Source organism: Uranotaenia lowii, chromosome 2 (genome assembly GCF_029784155.1).
Source record: "Uranotaenia lowii strain MFRU-FL chromosome 2, ASM2978415v1, whole genome shotgun sequence".
NCBI lineage: Eukaryota > Metazoa > Arthropoda > Insecta > Diptera > Culicidae > Uranotaenia > Uranotaenia lowii.
In genome coordinates this window covers 199,777,791-199,804,286 of record NC_073692.1, presented here as the reverse complement: position 1 = coordinate 199,804,286, position 26,496 = coordinate 199,777,791, and the positions used below count along the sequence as shown (strand labels likewise).

At 37.0% G+C, this 26,496-nt stretch overlaps 1 protein-coding gene across 1 annotated transcript in view; it reads right to left on the bottom strand.

The window, feature by feature from the left end:
- Positions 1–25,084, bottom strand: part of LOC129745397 (transcription factor SOX-3-like) — a 68,694-nt gene extending 43,610 nt beyond the window's left edge. The window contains exons 1-2 of the mRNA XM_055738454.1: positions 24,615–25,084; positions 18,836–19,135 (exon numbers count right to left, since the gene is read on the bottom strand). Coding sequence (XP_055594429.1) covers positions 18,836–19,135; positions 24,615–24,805 — 491 coding nt within the window. The 5' untranslated portion in view covers positions 24,806–25,084. The remainder of the gene's footprint in view (positions 1–18,835; positions 19,136–24,614) is intronic.
- Positions 25,085–26,496: the final 1,412 nt, after the last annotated feature.

The window sequence follows — 26,496 nt, the reverse complement described above, 5'->3', positions numbered from 1 at the left end:
ATTTTGAAGAAATTTTCTTAAAAAACTTCGCAAAAAAGATGGACTGTTAAATCTCTTTAAAAAATTTCGAGGAATGTGAATCAATCGGGCCAGATACGGATATTTTACCTCAATATTCTGGCAGCTGGCAGAACCATCTTTGGCGGCGTACAGGAGAACGGAGTGTGGAGGCGAAGGATGAACCACGAGCTCGCGCGACTCTACGGCGAACCCAGTATCCAGAAGGTGGTGAAAGCTGGCCGGATACGCTGGGCGGGACATGTTGCGAGAATGCCGGACGACTGTCCTGCAAAACAGGTGTTCGCTACGAATCCGGTAGGAACAAGACGAGCGGGGGCGCAACGAGCGAGGTGGTTAGACCAAGTGGAGCGTGATCTGGCGAACGTGGGGTGCCCGAGAAATTGGAGAACGGTTGCCATGGACCGAGTGAATTTTAGGAATTATGTTCGTCAAGTTATGTCGTGAGACGGAATACTATGTAAATAAAAATAAATTCTGGCAGCTGGACCACACCAACTTTTTTTTTTTAAACTCTACGTTGAAAACCTGGGCAAGTCTAGATAAGCCCATGCCACCTGAAATACTTTTCCTGGATTGATTGGCTTTATTCAGATTATATCAGTCCTTCATAAGTAATTAACTGTATACATATTGGAGAAATTTATTAAAGTGTTCAGTTTAAAAAGTTTGCTTACAAAATATGTAAGTTTAGACTTCATCAAAGGGATAAAAAAGAGAAAGTTCAACCCACCCGCGGACATAATTCGTTTCTGAATCGGTTCCCCTGATGAAGGTTTGGTTGTCATTCATAAACCAATGATTCTTGTTCATACACAAATATTCTGAAACAACCTGAGGTGTTTATAATCATCACTTTGTTTAAATGAGTAAAAAGTTTAAAGTTTTAAAAATTAAAAAAAGAATTGCGGAAATTCTGGACTTCCGACTTTTTGAAATAAAAACTTGCTTCCCTTCAAACCAAATTTCATCAATGTTTTCAAAAGCAGTTTTGTTGTATGAGTGAAGCCCGGTGTTCCATCGTCGCATAGAACTTTACGCTCAGCTGACGTCATTCTGTCAGTGGCCTTATATTCAGAATAGCTAACGATTCTGTTAACTGTCAATTGAGCATTGTTGGTAAAGATCTATTGCACATTGCTGGTGACCAAGAATCGGATCATCAAAACGGCAAACAATTGGTACGGCGGCCAAGTAATTGGAGCACCGCAGTGAGTACTTTGCATGCATTTTGCTCACATTAATGAAAGTTCCATAGAGAAAACATATTTTTGTTGAACTCTAAGTAAGTTAGCAAGTAAATTCTTCAAAGGATGTTCTATGGTGCACTCAACAGGAAGGTTGGAATGTTGAAAAAAAGGGTAAACCATGCCTTAGGTGCCAAGGTCGGGTACATTTACCCTATAACACTATTTTTTTTCCTGATGGTCATTTTTGGCAAGCATAGTTTGCACAGATCCCTCTAATTCACATTCACGCCGTTCTTTTTCATACTTTCTACATTCAATGTGGATGTGTTGTACTGTAAGAGATACTCCACAGCCATGCTGCTTCTTAAAAAGCTGAAAATGGCTGCATAACCACACGGAAACTGGTTATATAGTTTTGGGTATTAGGTGAATGAGCTCAGAAATCGAAAACATTGAATAGCTTGAAAAGATGTAAGATGCCAAAATTTAAAAATATGAAAAATCATGATCAAAATAACGAAAAAGGACTTCAAAATTGTACAACATTTACGAAAATGAAATAAAAAACAATATATTTTAGTAACAAGTAAAAAAAAATTAGAGATTTTTTCTGGGGTATGTATATTGAAAAATGACCAACAGGATTAGAACCCACAATCTCTGATAATGGCCAGACCATAATGCGATGTTAAAATCTTTACTTGAACAGCTTATAAATAAGTTGGTTCTCTAGCGTAAAACTCGACTCCAAAATAAATTTGTCACCGAAGGAAAACCAGAACGACCAAATCTCATTAAAAAAGTGTATTAGCTTCGCTCTCACTCTTCTAATGGAGAAGGGAAAAAAGACATCCATCTGACGATGAAAAATTAACATGCGCTGTTTAATTACGCTGATTGATTAATTAGTCTTTTAAATTACCTCGACACTATTATGCTCTAGAGCTCGCCTCAAGAAGGAAGGGTGCCTGCCGTAGATGAAGGAAGCCTACAGTACCTACATAAATCGAAAGGAATGGGTCGCTAGTTGAGGCAAATACCTCGAATATGAACGGACATATAAGTAGTTAGATACTGCAGCCTACACGCTGCTGCCCCATGTGAGCAGATCACAATTCAACCGCGAGGAAGTCGAGCCAAGAGAAGTGCCAAGCATAATTTATCATGTGTAATTTTCTTTCGTCAAATCCGACGTGGCCGCCGCGGCACAGCAAAGAGACCCCGGCAAAGCTGTTCTACTCGCCGCATGGCCAGGTCTCGCGTTTGGGGCCGCGCAATTCCTCGCGTAACAAATGGATCGCTGTTTACTTGACAGTGGAATGTGAACCACGCCATATTGGTTGAGATATCTTACTCGATTTAGTTAGTTTTCCGATCGTTGACTTGGAATCTACTTTGCGATCCATATAGTAGGGTTTGAAAATCGAATACAAAAAAATTGCGTTTTTTAAATAGAAGAATAAAGATTTAAAATCAGTTGTCGTAAATATATCAATAATCGAACCTAGCATTTAGAAGGTTTAAGGCAATATTTTACAGAAGCCTCATATTTAAAAATTCCTTAAACGCAATGAAACCAAAATCAAAACTTTAAAAAAATTATTAACAGTTTACTTAAAACCTGCAAAACATCTGACTTTGGGAATTCATTATTGAAGATGTCAACAAAAATGTTGAGATTTTCGACGGCTCGGTGATATCATACTTTGTTCGAAGTTTTCCATCTGTATTTTGGTCATGCAGCAAGAAACCCTTTCTTGAAACAAAAAAAAAAAGGTTCACGACCAAACCCTTGAGATCATTTATTTTTTGATTAATGGTCGCGTAAATGAGTTTGTTTCGGCGGCTTTTCTGGATTTGGTTGATAAATTGCTGCTTGGCAGCTGCACGTTAAGGTGGTGTACCTGATGCGCACAACCTTACATTTCTTGGGCCGATACAAACCAAGTCAGCAACATCTTGAGGAAAGTGTCGATTCCGAAGTTTTAGAGAAGAAAAAATACACCCGTAAAGGTAAGACAAATTATCCCAGGTTAATTGCTTCTGTTTGCAAGCTAGAAGCTTCGAAAATCTTTCATACGAGGGCCGAGTACCTACTTTGTCTTAATTATAGAAAACTGGTTGGTTACGATAGAAATTTTTGCTCAAATTAAGACTGAAGGTGTTTTTCTGGTTAATGAACGGATCATGAAGGAGTTCCCTTGGGCAATAATGTTGTACAGTTAACGCCAAGTGAAGGATGTAACTCAATTGAGGTAAAAATAATCAGTCATGGAATTATAGCTTCTGAAGACACTTTTTAAAACTCTGAATTTTGCTACTAAGGAGTGTATTCTAGAAAAATGCAATATTTTGTTTTATGAATAACTTTTTAATGCATAATTGATGAAATTTTCAACAAAGTAACCTGGTAATGTGATGATAGCATATGCAAATTTTTGTGATGTTCTGTCGAGTGGTTTTTGAGATAGCGTCCAATGAAGAAGTTTTTCGATTTTAATTTTTGGGCAACACGTGCGCCATCTATAATGCATACTACGAAGCACCTTTTTCCAAGTCAAGGCTATTTTTTATTAAACTTTTGCTGTTTTCTGAAGCTCGACTTTCAAAATATCTCCAAATTTTGATTTTGATCGAATTTATAACTAATTTAGCCGATTGTCTTCCTTTGGCACAAAAACAACATAAAGGGTGATACGGTCAAAATTTGGTCAAGGGAAAACGCTTGTAGATCGGTGAAATCGTTTATTGTAAAAAATCAAATTAAATTTCGTTTTCAAGTTTAATTAGTAGGATTCAGGTAAAATATTCAGTTAGGCTTCCGCTTTTCCAAATCCGACTTACCGGGCCTTACGCTTAGCCCCTGCCATCAGATTTTGTACAGCCACCTTGTCCACCTTCTTCGCCGCAGAAAGCCAGTTTGCCTTAAAATGCTGCTAGTCCTTAGCAGTTTTTTTGGTCTTCTTTAGGTTCCGCTTGACAATAGCCCAGTATTTCTCAATTTCGCGGAGCTCTGGCGTGTTGGGAGGGTTCTTGTCCTTGGGAACTACCTGCACGTTGTTGGCGGCGTACCACTCCATGGCCTTTTTACCGTAATGGCAAGATGCCAAATCCGGCCAAAACAGTACAGAACAAACGTGTTTCTTCAGGAAAGGCAGCCGACGTTTATTCAAACACTTTTTCACGTAAATTTCTTGGTTGACAGTCCTGGAAGCTATGAAAATGCTGCTTTTCAAGCCACAGGTACAGATGGCTTGCCAAACCTGACATTTCTTCGCGAACTTTGACAGTCTCATGTGCTTGAAAATATCTGCTACCTTTCCTCTTCCTTTTGCCGTATAAAACTCCTGTCCCGGAAGCTGCTTGTAGTCGGCTTTGACGTAGGTTTCGTCGTCCATTACCACGCAGTCAAACTTCGTCAGCATCATCGTGTACAGCCTCCGGGATCGCGCTTTGGCTGTCGTATTTTGTTTATCATCGCGATTTGGAGTCACTACCTTCTTGTAAGTCGATAGTCCGGCTCGTTTTTTGGCTCGATGCGCGGTTGTAGACGATACACCCAGCTTATTTACGGCATCTCGGAGAGAGAGGTTAGGGTTTCGCTTGAAACTACCGGCAACTTTCTTTGTCGTCTCAGCGGCTTCCGGTTTTCGATTGCCTTCCGATCCAGACTTCCTGGCTGTCGACAAAAGTTCCTCAAACACTTTAATTACATTTGTAACGGTTGATTTGGCAACTTTTAGCGATTTTGCCAGCTTTGCGTGCGAGTAGCTCGGATTTTCGCGATGCGCGAGCAAAATTTTGATACGCTGCTCTTCTTCCTTGGACGGCATTTTGACAACTGCAGAGTGAATTCCAAAATCAAAATAGGAGCAACATTCTACACACACACACACACCTTCAAAATGAGGGGTGTTCCGGTTTTTCAAATGCAAAATTGAAAGAAATACGTCAAGTTGATATTGACCAAATTTTGGCCGTATCACCATTTACGACTTGAAATCGTAAAAAATAGAATAAAATTAAGGTGCAAGGTCCTTGTGAGAGCACCCGTAATTTGATTTTCGACATCATTTTGAAATCCAAGTGGCGTCTTCCGCTCCACTTTAATATGCTTTAAGGATAAAAAATCGCATGAAATCACATGTGCCAAAGTTGAACGGTTTTTTGGAACGACATAACTATATGAGGCCCTCAGAGCTAAAGGGGTTTAAGTGCAAAAATGGTTGATTTTGAGTTAATAATGCCAAATGATTTTTCTTCTCTCAAACTAGATTCGGTGATTTTTACAGATTTTTAGAACTTTATTTACATATTTTTACGTTGAAAAAAGTGTGAATTTTCGAAAAATATTATGTAAAACACAAAACACAACAACTTAAAGGCGTATTTTCTCGAAATTAGCTTTTATGCACTTATACTTCTCTGGCTCTTAGGGCCTCATATAGTTTTCGCTATAACAGGACCAATAAAGTTTAGACAAACACCATAAATACATTTTTACGTTCTGGAAATTTGGTAAAATAAAACAGCAACAACATAAACATTATTAAAAAAAATTATAGCACTCAAAAATTACAAGAAACATAAAACTCAAAAACAAATACAAAAAAAAGAATAGAAATGGCTAAAAATTTCTAAAAGAAAGATTGCAAAATGACAAAAATAACATGTGTCTAAAACATGATACAAAAATTACTAAAAATTATCAAAACATGTATGAAAAATTGAGTTAATAATAATAACATTGGTTTGGTTTTATTAATAGGTAAAAAAATGATAAAAATAACCGTTCGATTTTGGTCACTTCGATTTTGGCATCACAAAATTCTCAAGCGTGTTGCCAAAATCGAAAGAGGCATGTTAAACAATATGCTTAAACACAATAGTACAGTTACATAAAACAAACCAGATGAAAAATAATTAAAAACAATGAAAAAGAAAGGCAAGTGTGAAACAATACAAATCTGGAAAAAGCTGAACAAAAACAAAAAACAAAATAAAACAGGATCCATTTAAAAAAAACAAGAAAAATTAAATGTTTAAAAAATATTCAACAAGTTCAAACGAATTTGAAAGAATTAAAGAAGATAAATCAGTACAAAGCATGATAAATCAAGATAAACATGACTAATCTGGGAAAACCAAAAATAAAGAATAAAAAAACAAAATAGAACTTCAAAATACCAGATAAACACGACGAAAATAAGCTAAACAAGATGAATGTTGAAGTAAATTCAAGATGGAGATTTCCGTGAACTTCTATATGCTATATATTTTATTTTATCCAAATTTGTTTAAGGTTTATTAATTTATTGATCAACCGGGAATAATTTTTTAGGTTATGTATTGGCTTTTCGGTTTTATCAGGTCAATTATAGCATTATATGTGCTTCATCCAACGTTTCGGATTATATTTTTTTCTTTATCAAGGAACTAAAATCAAATACAGGATCATAAAACATATTTTCTGATCAATTTGGTATCAATAATATTCACATTAACTACTTATTTACTCTAACATACGTGTTATTGTCCAAAGCAGATGCACTCCTAAAGCGTTCATCAATCGTCGGAATTCAGGCTATAAATTTTGAATATAAATTCTCGATTCATGTCGGAAGTGCACGCTCCTGGCATACTCAAACCTAAGTTCGACAGTCGAACTACAATTTGAACGTTCTTCATGCCTTTATTCGTAGCTACTCAAAATGTAGTTCGGCAGCCGAACTCGCTGAGTGCTTCCAGTTCAACAAACACAAAGAGGGTTCAAGTTTATTAGATCGATATCAGTTTTACTCCTTCGCCGAAGAAAAAATGTGATTAATTTTAGTTCGAATTCCGAACTCCGTTTTGAACCATCGCAAGGACGAAAAATGGAACTCAAATTTAGTTCATACAATCGAACTATAATTTGACCACGGTCAAAACAGCACTGCAGTGGTAGCCCTCAACTTTGAGTTTGACTGGGCAATCGCAAAACTAAGTTCGACAACTGAATTTCAATTTGAACTTTTTTTATACCTTTATTTGTAGCTACGGGTTGCGGTTCGGCAAAAATGGCGCGTATGGGTTTAGTTTTGAGTTCGCAGTTTGAACTCCGTTTTGAACCATCGCAGAGAGTACTTACTAAACTTTAAGTACTTTTTTTCTTTTTGTTTCGATTATAGTCGTTTTAACATCTTTATGTCATTCGCGACTTATTTCAACGAACAGTTGGCGGACAGTCATTGAAAAACTTATCCGGTACAACTGCAATCGATGTTTACTCTTAGGCTCGAACTCACAGACATCGGCTCAGGAAGCAACTGACTTGCCAACTGAGCGATATCACAAGCCCATAACTTTAAGTTCATTGTATTGAACTATGTTTTGAACCTCGGTCAAACTTAATTTTGTGTTTAAAAAAGGAGCATGTCGTTTTGGAACTCGTCCGTTTCAAAACTTCTATCACTCGACTCACTGTTTGTTATTATTGTTTGGGTTTTCATAGCGTTTTCTTTACAGCCGGAACCCGGCGTTCATGAGTGCTTGCGAGTGTTTGCGAGAGAGTGAAACACTCCGCCGTACGAGATTCCAGTTTTTTTTATATGTGTGCTTTCAATCGTAGCAGTCGACTTCTCAGGCAGGCTAAAACGCGTCTCGAAGGGAAACATTATTTATTTTTTTATTTACATAGTATTCCGTCTTACGACATAACTTGACGAACATAATTCCTAAAATTCACTCGGTCCTTGGCAACCGTTCTCCAATTTCTCGGGCACCCCACGTTCGCCAAATCACGCTCCACTTGGTCTAACCACCTCGCTCGTTGCGCCCCCGCTCGTCTTGTTCCTACCGGATTCGTGGCGAACACCTGTTTTGCAGGACAGTCATCCGGCATTCTCGCAACATGTCCCGCCCAGCGTATCCGGCCAGCCTTCACCACCTTCTGGATACTGGGTTCGCCGTAGAGTCGCGCGAGTTCGTGGTTCATCCTTCGCCTCCACACTCCGTTCTCCTGTACGCCGCCAAAGATGGTTCTTAACACTCGTCGCTCGAATACTCCGAGTGTACGCAGGTCCTCCTCGAGCAATATCCATGTCTCGTGCCCGTAGTGAACAACCGGTCTAATGAGCGTTATATACAGGTTACACTTCGTGCGAGGGCTAAGTCTTCTCGATCGCAGTTGCTTGTGGAGTCCATAGTAGGCACGACTTCCGCTGATAATTCGCCTCCGGATCTCACGGCTGGTGTCATTGTCTGCGGTCACCAGTGAGCCGAGATAGACAAAGTCTTCGACTATCTCCAGCTCGTCGAAGGGAAACATACGATTCGGATTGTGTTCGTGTGTTTCTCTGAAGGGCCTGTCTTAGATTATTTCGTGGCACTCACCCAAGGCACGCGTTTGGTGTGTTCCTCTCTGCCGATTAGATGATGCAAAATCGCTAGAGAGATCGATACGATCCCTCTGTCGATTTGAGTTGCCGATTCATGTTTACTGGGATTGCTCTCCCATCTGTGTCGCTCTGGATCAGGGATGCCAGGTGTTGAGGATAAAAAATCTGGGCAATTTTGAAAAAAGTCTTGGACTGTCTGTGCATAAGGAAGTTCACAAATTTGACACTAAACAAGAAATTTGGTTATGCGTGTAAGCGGGGGGGTTTGCTTTGTGTTATTTTCAAGTTGAGAACTATACAACAAACACTGTTTCCTACCACGTACCATGCCGATCTTATTTAAAAAAAATGGGGGTTTAATGATAATTGGTCAAATACCTATGGATACAAGCAAGCGACATTTCAGTCTAATCTGGCACTTACGGATATAATTCGATACACGAATTTTGGTTTCATCACTCAATTTTGAAAGTCTGTTAAATCTGGGCTCTCTTGGCAAAAATCTGGGTAAAATCTGTGTCTGGCCAATATCTGCAAGAAGGGTCAAAAGTCTTAGTTTTACAGACAAATCTGGGCACCTGGCAACCCTGCTCTGGATGTTGACAGTATCCGGAGTGCTTTGTATGTAGCACATTTCGAGTTCCTCTAGGTGCCTAGGGTGTTTATTGGAGCTGTCTAGGACGGTGGCTTTATCGAAGTCGAACATGTGCTCCTGTTCTAAGCAATGTTCGACGACAGCTGACTGTCACAGCTCCCTGATGCTGGGGTTTGACGCTGTGGTCCCTGTTTTAATTTGGTGACATCGCTTTTATGTTTCGACATTCTAGTCCGTAGCTTTTAACTGGTCTGCCTAACATAGCATTTGGAGCATTCTTCGTCTAGTTCGGGAACGCCTGCGCATGGGATATGGTAGACCACATTGAAGCGATCGATCGGCATGGTTTTATTATCAGAGGTGCAAAGAGACCCCTTCATGTAGCATGCAGCGGTCGACATCAAGTCGATTCTAACAGCCCGAAGTCGTTGAAGGAACGTATCGAATGCACAAAATTTTTTAGATGCAAACTTCTACATGAAAAATCATAAATGAGCATGATAAACTGTTTGAAAGTATGGTTTTAATGAGCTTATATTCTACCAAAATACTGTTCTGTAGAGCATTCGATGATGCAACTTCCATCTGAAGATCCCAAAATGAGTCATACTCTGAAATAATGACGATAAACATTGCACCGAAAACTTACAATTCTTGAGCAACTGCACTCACATATACAGATGGCACGTGCTTCTAAAAGTGAAACAAAAGTACCTATAAATGCAGGTAAATGGGCTGCAGAATAATAATTTTGCAGAATATTTGATGATGCTGACGAAACTTTTAAACAGTTTTTAAAGCTTTTTCTGTATTTTGCGTGTGAAAGTCAACTTCTTAAAAATTTTATATTATTTTATTTGAAAAGCGTATTAAAATTTCCATGCGTTTTATATGCTATTTGATGAATTCTATTGAAAAATGACAAAGTTATATGCATTTCAAATATGCTTCAGTTTTTTATCGCAAAAATCTAACCTGAAACATTTTGGAAAAAAACTGCAAAAGTAATATGGCTTTCAGTCGCGATAGAGAACTCGATTAAAAACTTCGAAAAAAAAATCAGAAGACTCCCGGCATAAAACCATCCGATAATAAAAAAAATTTCCTTAGTAATATTTGGTTTATTTCTTGTTATCTTGGGTTTCCTTATTTTATCTTATTTAATTCTGATTGATTATTCGAACTAGTTTTATAGATTTTTTTTTTGCGATATTCGATTTCTATTCGTTAAGCTCTTTCAAAAGATATTCATATTGTGGTGGTATCATACAAACTTCAGTTATTTAAAGCATTTTTAAATACAGCGGAAGCCATCTTGGTTTTCAAAACAACGTCGGACAACAAATTTGGACTTCTACTCGTTGAGCCCTTCACCCAATACCCACCATCTTCTAGAGATTAATGTCTGATGACCAATCTCAGAGCTTCATTACTTTTTCAATATGTTGAAACTCTCCGTGCGAATCTTATATATAAAAATGGAGACGCTATCTTTGTGATAACATCACGTATGAACGGGCGGTCGGAATGAAGTGAAACTTGGTATCCGAGGGTTTTTGGGGCCAGAGATGGTTTGTATAATAGTTTCAAGAATCTCACTATTTATAGAAGGGGGGCTCCCATACAAAATCAAATTGAAACGGGACATAACTTGAACAATTTAAATGCGATTTTCATAAAAATTGGTTCACGAGATCGAAAAGACACAAGAAGTTGATTCATTATGCAGACTGCAATTGCTCGCTTTTAAAACGTGGGGCTCCCTTAAAAAAATGTGAAAAAATTTGAAAAAATATATACAACCCATACAATTCATATGGGATATTCATGAAATTGTGTACACATGCATGTTTTGATGTGGAAAAACAATCTATTTTACTAAATATCACATCCTACCTTTATAACCAGAGGCTCCCATACAAAATCAACGTGAGTTATAACATAACTTAAACAATTGCCAAGCGATTTTGCTTAAACGAGCCAGGCAGCCATGTTTTGACAGTAAAATATGATTTATTGTAATAAATAACGCATTCTCCATAAACAACCCCCCCCCCCCCCCCCCCAATTTTTGAACTAAAGGTGAGAGGAGGGGAGAGAAGTCTTATATATAAAAATGGAGGCGTTTTCTTTGTAACAACATCACGTATGAATGGTCGGTCGGAATGAAGTGAAATTTGGTATCCGAGGGATTTTTGGGTCAGAGATAGTTTGTATAACAGTTTCAATAGTCTCACTTTTGGGGAAAGGGGGGTCCCCATACAAAGTTATCTCTTCTTCACATCTTCTTATATATAAAAATGGAGGCGTTTTCTTTGTAACAACATCACGTATGAATGGTCGGTCGGAATGAAGTGAAATTTAGTATCCGAGGGTTTTTTGAGTCAGAGATGGTTTGTATAATAGTTTCAAGAATCTAACTTTTGATGATAGGGGGGTCCCCATACAAAGTTATCTCTTTTTCATCTTATATATAAAAATGGAGGCGTTTTCTTTGTAACAACATCACGTATGAATGGTCGGTCGGAATAAAGTGAAATTTGGTATCCGAGGGTTTTTCGGGTCAGAGATGGTTTGTATAATAGTTTCAATAGTCTCACTTTTGATGATAGGGGGGTCCCCATAGAAAGTTATCTCTTATTCATCTTATATATAAAAATGGAGGCGTTTTCTTTGTAACAACATCACGTATGAATGGTCGGTCGGAATGAAGTGAAATTTGGTATCCGAGGGATTTTTGGGTCAGAGATGGTTTGTATAATAGTTTCAAGAGTCTCACTTTGTATGAAAGGGGGGTCCCCATACAAAGTTATCTCTTCTTCACATCTTATATATAAAAATGGAGGCGCTTTCTTTGTAACAACATCACGTATGAATAGTCGGTCGGAATGAAGTGAAATTTAGTATCCGAGGGTTTTTCGGGTCAGAGATGGTTTGAATAATAGTTTCAAGGATCTCACTTTTTATGGAAGGTGATCCCAATACAAATTAACTTTATTTGTTACGATTTCCATAAGAATCTATTCGCGAGCACGACGCAGTTAAGGACGTGTAGATGAAATTAAATATTTATTACGATCTATACTTTACAAGGTAAAACGAAGTTTACCGGGTCAGCTAGTTTTCCAGAAAAGGGTTTTCTACGCGGATCAAAAGCAGAAGATTTCTGCTGTATCACGCGGAACCAAAACATGATTTGTTTTGATTCTCCACATGCTTTGTGTTCAATTTGCAATAGAAGAACAATGGATCAATGATTGCTGATGACAGCTGATGATGGTAAGCACAAATCATTGCATCATCAAAATGAGTGGTTACATCGGAATACTCATTAAGGTATGAGAAGCTACTAGTACAGTGACAAACTAGTAAAATGACAAATAGCTATCGCTAATGTAATATGTAGTTATGTAAGAACTAGACGAACAAATTTGGATAAAGATGACTAAGGGAAGAATGCCACGATGTGGTAAATTCCTGGCAAAAAAAAGATAACTCTATTTCACCACAAAAACCTGATTTGAATTACTCATTTTAACAGATTATGGGCCTAGATACGTCTGGATTGGAAAATTATGAGTTAGTGAGAGGGGTTCTCTCAAGTATATTAGACTTGCGGTGAGCAAGTTCTGCAGCAGCCAGCCCAGAGTTGAACCAAACGACCACCGGAGAGAGCGAATCAGCAGCCCCTGGCCAGGAGGTGCCATCAGAGGTCGAATCTGGGAAGGTTCGTGGGCTGAGAGGGTTACTCTCGATGCCTTCACGAGCCACGCTACGCTTAGCAAGTGTGCGCTCAAGTCCGACGGCCGGGAGGAGTCCCAAGTCCCAAGATCTGCTACCAGCATGGTTTAGCGCGAAGATCGGGACGTCCACCACGGAACAATAGGGTGAAGCTGATAGCCGAGAGGGTTACTCTCGTGCTTTGGTTATGTGCTGTGAAGAGGCTGCGAGATGCTCCAAGTCAGTTAGAAGATGTCGCTGAAGTTCGAGGCCTAAAGGTTGGGTTTCGAGAGGGTTACTCTCGATGTCGTCACGGGTCACCCTGCGGTTAGCAGCGTGAGTTCATTTCCGACGGCCGGGAGGAGGATCCCCGGAATCTGTAACCAGGATTGGTCAGGTCCGAATGCTCCAGATGGAGGATTAACCCGTATCGGTTGAAAGAAGCTGGATATTGAGAGGGTTACTATAAGGGTGTGGAGCTAAGTTGCAGATAGCACGCGTGAGCTGACTCAAGCCTACAATATGCAACAAATTTAATTACCCTTTTATTTCAGAGGCATCACAGACGAGTGCTGCCAAACAAAGGCTCGCTGTTTCTCGGAGCCATCGAGAAATGGCGAGCTACAAGAGTTTGTTTTTCTGGTGTACCCAAAGAAACATGAAAGAAATTCTGTACGTTCGCCACCAGAATCAACGAAACATTCGCTTCGTTATAGATTCTGGAGCTAGTCAGCAAATGATTAGAGGCCAGAGTGACTACGAGAGTAGCGTTGACGATGATGATGGTCAAGAATTCGTCAATCCTGACTGGCTCTAAGACGCAGTCCGCGAATATGCTGATATTGATCAAATCATTAGCAAGCTGGGATCAGCGCCGGGACAAATAAGGTTTCTGGAAGCCAAAAAAAAAAAAAAGAATTGGGTGCCAAAACCCTGGAAAGAAATGAGATTCGGGCTGGATGAAGCCAAACGAGATGGTGTGGTTAACACCGAGCAGCCGTTCAACGATTTGATCGGTTGTTTTCAGTCATCTTCGAGATCGAACTCCAGTGCTGCGGTTAGCGTACTTAGCAAATACCAGGCCAGCTCAGCGGATAGCTACTGCCGAGGCCTGAAGCGTATTCTGCGATACTTTCGACGTATGACTGATATGGCGTCGGTATACAGCAGAAACGCGAAACCGGAAACACTTATCAGATATGCAGATGCAGAATATAACAATGATTCCGATTATTGGAACGATCTTTGGAAATCTAATTTCGTGGTCAACGAAACGTCAGTAACTGGTCAGTCTGTCTTCGATTGAAGCTGAGAATGGAGCCCAGTGCCATGCGGTGAAGAAAGGTTGGTTGTGGCTAACAAACTCTCCGGTGAATCGGGTGTGGTTAGAATTTCGTTCACATTGATGGATGGCCAAAATCCGGTACATAGAGGAGGCCCGGACCCATCAGCGGATGAAGCATTTGGACGTTGAGTATGCTTTCATCAAGGAGATCATTAGAAGCGGTCAACTATCTTTACGACACATCTCGACTAAAAGGCGTTTCCCGTGCGAGGCATGCGAAGCTGTTTAGCATTCTCGATTGGCGAATTGAGGGGAGGTGTTGAAACTCACCGTTTGGATACTCCAGAAAAGGGTTTTCTACGCGGATCAGAACGATTCATCAGCTGAAGATTTCTGCTGTATCGCGCGGAAGCAAAACAGTACAAATGTTTACATCATCACACTGTGAACCGATATAACTTAAACGGTGGTTAGCAGTTACAGTGCAGTGTTGGTAGGGAGAAATGAGTAGTTACATCGGAATACTCATTGAGGAATGAGTAGGGGAGAGTGGGGTATCGTGGGCCATGGGGAAACGTGGGCCACATTTAATATCTCAGATGTGTGTTGAGATAAAAATCTCTAATCAACTGTCATCGTCGTCGCTTTGCGTGAGCATATGTGCCTATATGTTGTTAACTGAAATACGCATCATATGCTTCTTGTATTTATCAAGCTAAAAAAAGTTAGAAAAATTTACTTACATAATTATAAAAACACCCGCTAATTTCATCGATGGGGAACCTAAAGTGCATAACAAAAATATGCTCATACGCTTATGATCTTAGTTTTGTCATGATCTTTCACGTGGAAAAAGAATTTTTGATGAAACATCAATAAGTTACACAAACTTAACCAATTTGCAAATCATAGCATGTGGGGAATCGTGGGCCACACATCTTGAACCACCTATATTTTTATGTTTTTATACACATTCAGAACTTAAAACACGTTTTACCTATCTGCAAAGTTTTCTTATGCTAAATGAAGAGTTATGAAAAATATTTTGTCCATCATATATAAGAAATTTTGCCAAAACGTCGCGAGCCTGGTTTTGGAATCTATGCGATCATACACAGCTCTCTTTTTTATTTCATCATCTGAAATTGCTTTTAAATAACGAAATGAATTAGGAAATCGCAGTTTTGGGTCAACTCATAAACTTTGCATGTTATTTGGTCAACTTGGATTTGGTGGCCCACGATTCCCCACCATTTTTCAAAATCCAGAAAATATTGCTTTTTTTTAAACAGTCAGAATTTGGGGAAAACAGCTTATTAAAAATTTAAAAAAAATACCTCATGATACCTTGAAAATGTAGAAAACCATACCATTTTTTATTTTCATTTTATCTTTTATAATAACGAAGTTATGGAACAAGGAAAAAAAGTGGCCCATGATTCCCAACTCTTCCATACTAATACAGTTAGGGAAAATGAGAAGTGGAAAGTGACAAATAGCTATCGCTAATGTAATGTGTAGTTATTCAAGGACTTGACAAACAAACTTGAATAAAGAAAACTTTATTCCACCACTGAAACCTGCGTTGAATTACTCATTTCAACAGAATATTGTGATGAGCCCAATTGGGAAACTATTCGACCAAAGTGAACGAGGTAAAATTTTTTGTGACAACCTACAGGATTTAACGGTGAGCTAACATTTGGTGATGGGGTTGTGGGGTGGTGAAGTTACGGATTAATTAAAGCGCAATCATAACTTTTCGATAGGTGAAGGTCAGTTCTTCTATCTGGTTTGTCCAGGAAATAATTCAAAAGACCAGAGTTCATGCTATACAAGTGAAAAAGCTGGCCACCGATGAAATTATCAGAACACGGTGGTTAAATCGTGCGCAATAAAAGCACCGTTGGATGTAATGAAAACTGCTTAATGCAACCCAGACATGGGTATTGACTCAATCATTCGAAACTTTTTCGTGGAGAAATACACTCAATGGTGTAATTGGAAATTTAGAGGAATCAATCAGATGAAGGCACCTTTCCGGAGCCCATATATTAACATTCTACGCCAGGAGACAATCTGACGTGTGAAATTAATACTTGTCGAGTGTCAAATTGTTCTCCCATCAAATCACCATTTTCGTTGACCATTTTATTCCTATCATTTAATCTTACAGTAGGTAGTAGGCGTAATATTAAAAAAATGTATGTACGGCTAAGAATTTTAAATTCGACCAGAATAAATTTGATACGCAACAAAAGATAAGAACTTTCATGATTTTTATTAATTTACAAATTTCAATACCCCATGAAATTTTTATTCCTTTACAGCATATCATTTCAATTGAAGGATGATGGAGTTGTTAGCAAATTTTAAAGGACCTACGTAGTTGGTTGTCAATCAGCAAAGTGACAGTTCTTCAAATAAAAGTCGATCGGATAGATTGTTGTTAATCAGATTGCGAAAACGTAGATCTAAAAATCTTGATTGTTTTTTAAAAAAGAATTTCTTTTCAAATACATACTTCTCAATCCACTAGATCGTCAAATTTTATTCTATTTTTTCAAGAACATCGAACATTACTTCCATCAATTTTGTTCCCTTAAACAGTGTGGGAAAATTCAGACAAACAGTTTTCTTTCCCATCACCAAGTCTGCGTAATTTGACTTCTGCCATCCCACAGTCAAGCCAGCAAAAGCGCATTAATTTGAATTTGACACCTGAAGTAGTCAAATTACGGTTTTAAGTGAGCCAATGTTCTGAACCATCTAGCCAGCAGCCGAGTTTTGACGGCTGAGACCCCTCGCAGGCAATTCACATTTACAACCTTGTTTGAATTGGTTCGGCTTTTTACCTATATGGATTTGAGTTTACCTCTTGTTGAAGAAAATGAAACAACCAACCACAATCATATTATGTTCAGTCGATTAGATCGGATAATTCGAAATAATGAGACTTGATAAATGATGAACCTCGAGAGAGAGAGAGTAGTTAGTAAGATAATAATGAGACTGATCTGGAAAACGAGGGTATCGAGGGTTAACTTTTAACAGCATCCAGCAATTGTTCCGAGGTCCAATTACAACAAACTGTAACCGTTTTTGCTCTCACTGCTGATTCGCTATAGGTGTTAATTGAGGTTTTATTGAGGTGGCAATATTTGTTTTTTTTTCTACTTTTTTCTCGCAGTCAGTGAAATTTAACGGCTTAGGATTAGACCGTGAGAAACTTTCCGTTGGTGATTGAATTATTAGAAATCAGAGCGTTTCCGTATTTGAAAAAAGATGCGTTAATATTAATAGAACAATTTTTGAAAGTCTGCTCAATATGTAAAGCAATTTTGTAACAAATCTAAATCTTAAATATTAAATAATCACAAAGCCTATAAAGTGAATTTATAGCATCCAAAAACAATTTTGGGTTCAGTTAAAAAAGAGCTTAAATTAATAATCACACAATATTTATAGCTTAGACTGACCTTAGCACCAGAACTAAGATTTAAAACCCTTAAGTTTAAATTCAGTAGATTTCAGAGTACAAATTGAATTTTGAGCTCTTCAAAAGTCAGATTCAGAATTCTTTCACAAAAATGGGATTTTGTTTCTTTCAAGTTTTTTTTTTGCAATTCATGCTCTTGAATTTTTTTAACTGCTATAACTTTCTACATCCTGATCTTTGTGCATTTTAGATATACAATTTCCAAAACAGAATCCGAAATGAGAAATGGGATTTATTTTCAGAATTTTTATGTTGAATCATTTTCAGTGAGTTGCTATCATTGTAGTCGAAAAAAAAGTTCATCACAAAAAAAAACTGAAATCGCAATTTAGATTCAAATTTGAAACTTTTAAGTGTGTTTATTAAAATGGGTCTGTATTTACAAAAGTAACTAGAAAATAGAAACCCTGGAAAAGCTAGGATTCATGACCAAAAGCTAGAGTGAAACGAAAATTCCAAAACTAAAAAAAATCATCACATTTCACACTCAAAATAATCAATTTACTTTAAATCAAGTGTGTTGTTAGAAAAACTCAAGTAGGTGAAATTCAAAATGATTCAATGCTAAGAAATTTGGTAGAAATACTGACATGATCCCAACATAAATTTCTCTTCCCTCAAGACCGTAACACAAACTTTCCTATCACAAGAAACCGATAACCGATCAAACCGCGGAACCAAAACAAAATTGACTATCAGCAGCATGAATCGATTGAAGATGAGTAGAGAACAAAAAAGAAGTCTTCCAATAGAGAAGAAGGACAGAACAATGGCACAGTTCTGTGACTATCAATAGCAAATACCGACACAAACGAAAAAAAAATCATAGCAGAAAAAAATATATAATGTTTACTTCACGATGGCCATTGTAAAATGTTAAATAGTGTGAAATAGCACAAACAATGGCAGTTTTTTCCTGCTCCGTAGTCTGCTTGCTTTCGGTATCTTGAGCAAAGAGGCGAGTGCAGTTTCCGAAAATTATTTTATGCTTCGACGAAACATTCATTATTATTGATTAATTTGCCTCGTGATTCGCGTTGCTCGAAGTTTTTTTTCCTCATTCACTCTCACAACATTCAGTAGACCCAGCCACAGCAAAAAAAAAAGTTAGTAGGTATCTACTTTAAAAAACCTAAAATAAAAACATACCTCATCGATGCCAGCTTGTACTGGATCAGATACTTGCTGAGGAAGGCATTGTCATCGGGATCGGTTCCCGGATCGACCTCGTCCTCTTCATCGGCGGATGAGGCCGCAACAGCTCGCATTTCCAGCTGGCTGTAGTACTGATCGATGGCCCGTTTGACCTCTTCGTCCGATTCCTCCGAATGGGGTTCTTCCAGAACGGCTAGCACCGTTGCCGTCGAAGCTGTCCCCGAATCGTCCGGGCCCTGTTGGCCTTCGGTTCCGTGTACACTCATAGTGTCCGCGAGAAAAGCCACGGTGCTACTGAAAACGGAAGAGAATAATTACATGACAAAGGTTTAGTACCGATACGATCTGACTTAGACTGACAACTAACTTAGAGGAAATTTGAATATGCTGAAGCGCTGAGCTTGGTGATTTATCAAATGACTTAAATATGAAGCATTGAGAAGAAAACTGTCAGAAGTCCATTTTACCATTTTTTTACAGATTAGATTTCACGAATAAAAAGTAGAAAAAATTAATTGAAACGCCTAAAGTTATGCAATCAAATTCAGATTACAAAAATCCTGAATAATATCCACTGACCAAAACTCACAAAAACAAATTTTTACATAGTGATTTTCATTTTTCATTTCTTTAAAGTTTTTTTCGATCTCGAATTTCAGATAAAATGTCCAGATAAGAATTAAGAATTCAAATTCAGATTTTAGAACAAGATTTCAGATTCAAATTCAGTATTCAGATTAAAAATTCTGATTTCAGATAAAACATTACATTAAAATTCCGGACTCATATTTCAGATTTCAAAATTCAGATAAGGATTTAAGATTCTGCTTTCGAATATCAGCTTTAAATTTCAGATTTCAGGTTGAGATTTCACATTCAGATTCTGATTCAGGTTTAGGTTTCAGATATCTGGTATCAGATTGCAGATTTCAGATTCAGATTTCAGATTTCAGATTCAGATTTCAGATTCAGATTTCAGATTCTGATTTCAGATTCAGATTTCAGATTACAGATTCAGATTACAGAATCAGATTACAGATTCAGATTTCAGATTCAGGGGTGAAATAATGAATCCTATTCGATTCGAGTTACCCGTTTTGAGTTGAACTCGAATCGAATTAGAATCAGTATTACGAATCTCGTTCGAGTTCTAAATTTTAACGTACTAGATTTCGAGTAAATCGTGTAGTAGATCATCTCGAAACGTTCCATTCGAAACGAGATCGGTAATGCCAAAGTTGGTCGAATCGAACGGAACTCGATTGTTTCGAGTTCCATAATCCCGCCCCAGATTTCAGATTCAGATTACAAATTCAGATTTCAGATTCAGATTTCAGATTCAGATTTCAGATTCAGATTTCAGATTCAGATTTCAGATTCAGATTTCAGATTCAGATTTCAGATTCAGATTCAGATTTCAGATTCAGATTTCAGATTCAGATTTCAGATTCAGATTTCAGATTCAGATTTCAGATTCAGATTTCAGATTCAGATTTCAGATTAGGATTTCAGATTTCAGATTCAGATTTCAGATTTTAGATTTAGATTTCAGATTCAGATTCCAGATTCAGATTTCAGATTCAGATTTCAGATTCAGATTCAGATTTCAGATTCAGATTTCAGATTCAGATTTCAGATTTCAGATTCAGATTTCAGATTCAGATTCAGATTCAGATTTCAGATTCAGATTTCAGATTCAGATTTCAGATTCAGATTTCAGATTCAGATTTCAGATTCAGATTTCAGATTCAGATTTCAGATTCAGATTTCAGATTCAGATTTCAGATTTCAGATTTCAGATTTCAGATTTCAGATTTCAGATTTCAGATTTCAGATTCAGATTTCAGATTCAGATTTCAGATTCAGATTTCAGATTCAGATTTCAGATTCAGATTTCAGATTCAGATTTCAGATTCAGATTTCAGATTCAGATTTCAGATTCAGATTTCAGATTCAGATTTCAGATTCAGATTTCAGATTCAGATTTCAGATTCAGATTTCAGATTCAGATTTCAGATTCAGATTTCAGATTCAGATTTCAGATTCAGATTTCAGATTCAGATTTCAGATTTCAGATTCAGATTTCAGATTCAGATTTCAGATTCAGATTTCAAATTCAGATTTCAAATTCAGATTTCAGATTCAGATTTCAGATTCAGATTTCAGATTCAGATTTCAGATTCAGATTTCAGATTCAGATTTCAGATTCAGAATTCAGATTCAGATTTCAGATTCAGATTTCAGATTCAGATTTCAGATTCAGAGTTCAGATTCAGATTTCAGATTCAGATTTCAGATTCAGATTTCAGATTCAGATTTCAGATTCAGATTTCATTTTCAGATTTCAGATTTCAGTTTCAGATTTCAGATTTCAGATTCAGATTTCAGATTTCAGATTTCAGAGTTCAGATTTCAGATTCAGATTTCAGATTCAGATTTCAGATTCAGATTTCAGATTCAGATTTCAGATTCAGATTTCAGATTCAGATTTCAGATTCAGATTTCAGATTCAGATTTCAGATTCAGATTTCAGATTCAGATTTCAGATTTCAGATTCAGATTTCAGATTCAGATTTCAGATTCATTTCAAATTAGAATCTGAATCTGAAATCTGAATCTGAAATCTGAATCTGAAATCTGAATCTGAAATCTGAATCTGAAATCTGAATCTGAAATCTGAATCTGAATCCTGAATCTTGAATCTGAATCTGCAATCTGAATCTAAAATCCGAATCTAAAATCTGAATCAGAAATCTGATTATGAAATCTGAAATCTGAATCTGAAATCTGAATCTGAAATCTGAATCTGAAATCTGAATCTAAAATCTGAATCTGAAATCTGAATCTGAAATCTGAATCTGAAATCTGAATCTGAATCTGAAATCTGAATCTGAAATCTGAATCTGAAATCTGAATCTGAATCTGAAATCTGAATCTGTAATCTGAATCTGAAACTTTAGTCTTAAAACTCAATCTAAGTTTAAATTATGAAATCTGAATCAAACTTCAAAATCAGATTATGGATGAAATTTCAATTTCAAATTAAGATTTGAAATTAGATTTTTAATTCAGATTATGGTTTCAAAGATCTGAAAAAGAAAGAAAAATCAGGTATCAGAATATGAAGGTAGCTTCTGAATCAGAATTCCTTACTTAGATAGATTTAGTCCGACTAAATCATAAAAATAAATGAAAAATCAGCTTAAAAAATTTTAAAATAACAATAAAAAAACTAAAATTAGAAATCAGAAATTTAAAATTTAAATAGAAATAATCATCTGATATAAGGTATTTGAAATCTGAAATTGCGGGTTTTTATTTCTCGTTTCCATTTTTTATTTAACATTAAAATTTTCTTATTTAATTTTTATTTAAATTTCTTTATCTATTTATTCAAATTTCTCGTTTAACTTTCTGATTTCTGGTTTTGAAATTGTTTTCTGGAAAAAAAACAAAAGTAAAAATCATTCTTAAACATCCAAAAACAGACTAGAGGAATCAATAAACTGAAATTAAAAACTTCTATTGGTTTAAAACTCATTAAAATACAGTTGAGTTTTTTAAGCGGTTAACGTACCGCGTAAGAAAACCCGCGTAAAAATAACTGCTTTAATTCCCGAAAGCCGCTATAATTCCCGAGAACCACGTAAAAAAATTGCATTAATTGCGGAAAATCGTGTAAAAAAACGTTTGAAGTTGATATGACAATTGTCATGACAATGACATGACAACGACATTGAGAACTTAGACCTGAGACATTAGACAAGAGACATGAGACTTGAGACCTGAGACACTGGACATTAGACATTGGACAAGAGACATGAGACTTGAGACCTGAAACTTGAGACCATAGACTGGACACATGAGACATGAGACATAAAATCTAAGACCTGAGACATGAGACCTGAGACTTGAGACCTGTGACATGAGACATGAGACATGAGACATAAAACATGAGACATGAGATATCAGACTTGTGAAATGTCTTATGTCTAAGGTCTCAAGCCTCATGTCGCAAGTATCCGGTCTGAAGTCTCAGGTCTTAAGTCTCATGTCTCAGATCTCATGTCTTAGGTCTCAAGTCTCAGGTCTTATGTCTCTTGTCTCAGGTCTCAGATGTCAGGTCTCATGTCTCCGGTCTCAAGTCTCTTGTCTCAGGTCTCATTTCTCATGTTTAAAGTCTCAAGACACAGGTCTCAAGCCTCATGAAGCAGATCTCAGGTCTCATGTCTCCAGTCTCAGATTCTTCTAGTTAAAAAAAACACTTTCATTTGAAAAGGACTTAAACATCCCGTTAAGTCCTGAAAACCGCGTAAAAACGCCGTGTAAAAAAATCGCGCAAAAAAAACGCTATGAGATATAAATTATAGGAAAGAAATGAAATATCAAAAATATCAATAAGACAACAGAATTATAAATACAAAATCACAATTTTGAAACGAAAATCCGAGTCTGAATAAAATAAGTACCTGAATATGAAAAAACTGAAATCATAAAATACGAAAAAAAACGAATCTGGAAATCAGATAATAAACAGAAATAGATATAAGAAATGAGGTCAGATATCACAGTAAGAAGAATCCAAATCGGAAATCAGACTCGAAGATCAGAAACCGATTTCAGATATCAGTAATTTAAAACAGAAGAAATAGGTAGACAGATAAACAGAAAAATCAGAATAATCCCTGTACTCCATACGATCCCACATATGGTTTCCAAGTTATTTTTAATCTAATTTTACAGCTTACTTATATCAGACCTTACAATTTTTCAAACATTTTTAATGCACCAGAAAAACAATTTTCAATTATTAAACCATTTTTTTTTTCAAAGCATCTAGGTAATTTAACAACCAAAACTATTGAACAAACAATCTTGTCTTTTGGGCACAATTCTTTTAGTCAGAGGCCAATAAAGATTCTTTCATTGGCAAACATAATTTTCCTACGAATTCATAAATCATGCAGTGGAAGGTTGAAAACGGAACCAGAAAAAAAATCATTTTTCAGAAAGTTGAAACCAGAAATGAGGCCCTCAGAATCAAAGGCAATGTGCAACAATGATTGATTTTGAGTAAATTAATGCCAAACGGTTCTTCATGTTTCAAACTAAATTTGATGATTTTTTCAGATTTTTCAACATACTTTCACGTTCTCAAGAAAGATAATTTATTTTGTGAAATGTTTGGAAAATGGCCAAAACCAGACTACAGAATCAGCCAACAAAAGTAAGAATCAGAAATCACAATAAGCCATTTTAAAAAAGTTGGCTGAAAAATTATCTCTTTTTGATCAACTGTGGTATTGGCTGTTCGTTTTAAAATGTATAGCCTAAATTAAGGCGTTTTGTATTTGATCTAATTTAAAACGCCTGAGTTTAGGCACATATTTTGGCATTATTCTAACTAGTGTTTCAGCCATTTCAACGAACATGTTTAGCACTGCTGAATTACATACAAATTCAGAATATTATTTTATTTATGAGAAATTAAAGAAAATATTTCAAGAAAAGTTTTCAAGAAGGGGTCAAACAGTTTTGTGAAATTTTTACTATCGTACACAAATAAAATGATCAGATTTTCTTACGAAGTTTCAATCTCAGTGAAAAACATTTAAAAATCATTTTTATAAAAAATCAAATCAAGTGAAAGGTCCTTATTTTGTTGAACAAAATAAATGTTTGTGTTGTAAATTTGTGATACATTGTCTCATAATCAGTAATAACATTTATTATTCCATCAAAATACCGTTTAAATTCAAAATGGCTACATTACCCAAACTCGTCGACACCCTCGACCAGAATGTGGTGGCTTGGCCACTGGTCATCGATCAGAACAGAGGTCACCGTGGAACCGTTTTGCAGATCGATCGTCCCCGATTGATCCTGATCGACCAGTAGACTGATGGAATCATCTAGCACAATTCCCGACTCATCGGTGCTCCCGATATCCGATTCCCCATTCATAGTGCGAGTTTTACGATAAACGCACTAGCCGAACCGAACGATCACGCAAAGAAAAGAAAAACACTTTCGATTGTTTATTTTTCCGAATCTCGCTATAACAATACCCCGGCACTTGACCTATTCAATTCGGCCCGATATCACTTGGTTATAATAGGCACTTTGTTCTGGAAATTTTCGGCTCAGCCAGTTCAATTATAAGGCTGGAACAAAAGAAATCCGTACACACCGTACCATTGACCGAGAAAAGAATGGCCGCTCTTTGGCTGCCGATAGCTTGGAGCCGCTGCCAGTTGACGTTCGCTGTCCGGTTAGTGTGGACCGAGGAAAAGAAAGAGCAAAACCATTATCGAATCCTATAAAGTTCTGTTGGAACAAAAAGGACATCATCATATCGGTTAAGAACCCGTTAGCAGACTTTCGTCGAACCGCTAGTTGATTAAAATGGTACAAACACATGCACCCACATTGGCGTCGCGAGCTCAGCTGATTTTCTATTGTGTGAGTGTTGACCCAGTTGTGTGAATTTGCGTTTTAAATCGCTCGCTCGATGAAAAGTCAACCGACGACGAACGGCGAATCAAACAATGCGTCGCGCGATGTTATGGCGATGATTTTTCGGATTCAAACCGACGACGTCTGTGGCGCCGTCATTCCTTTTTTGTTGCGGCTGGGGCCGAACAATGGGAAAATGTGTTTGAATAGATTCTATACCCAACCGGCTGACTGTTTGTTCCGACTATGAGTCTTTTGATATTTTTTGTATGAATTGAACATCGGGCCCCGCAACAATCGAAGAGACGGACCATCAACATCATCATCATCATCAGACAAAAACGTGCGATTCTCCTTTCGTATAGACAGTGCTTTTATGAAGTATTTTGTTTGGTTTGCAATTTAAAGGGCAAGGTCGTTTGAATGGAAATCAGCTGTTTCGGTTTCTGGGATTTTACTCTGTGGTATGCTTACGTGTTGGGTCGTTGACCTGGGTTTTGTGATATGTTGACACGGCACTGTTGAAGAAGGTTAGTTGAGAAAAATCGGATATTTTATTTTATTTGTGGAATATGTGCTCGATAAAACAACGCGAACGTTCAAACTGACACATTCAAATATGATTTAGATCGAGATCATGTATGGAGATAATGCAATTTAAATTTCTAAAGAAATGCATGTTGAAAATATATTTGGAATAGGTACATCTTAAACTATCTTGACAAGGACACGTTAGGGTGACAAAAAGCAATGTTGCTCAGCACGAATGTTGCTAAAATAGAACGGACTTGGCCCAAAAATCGCACATGAGTAAAAAATTCATCGAATAAATCGGACTTGATTAAGAAGTGCCTTAAAACACCCAAAATTTCCATTTTTTATACTTAGCTTGCCAAAATTTTTAGCACGTATCCGGGCCGATCAAATCCGGGAATTTTTTTATAAAACCTGGCAAAATCCGGGGTTTAGATTTCAAAGCTGATTACCATAAATCCGGGAATACCCGGGCAATTTTTATCAAAACCTAGAAACTATTTTTAAAAAAATCAAGAAACAAAAGTTTAATAATTATACTTTTTTCAACGAAAGTTTTTCAATTGTCTTTCTGGCTTTCAAAAAAAACCTTTCATGATCATTTTATACAACTTGCTCAAAATATTTTGTGTTGGAGGCATAAATGGTCCTACGCCGTTTGGCCT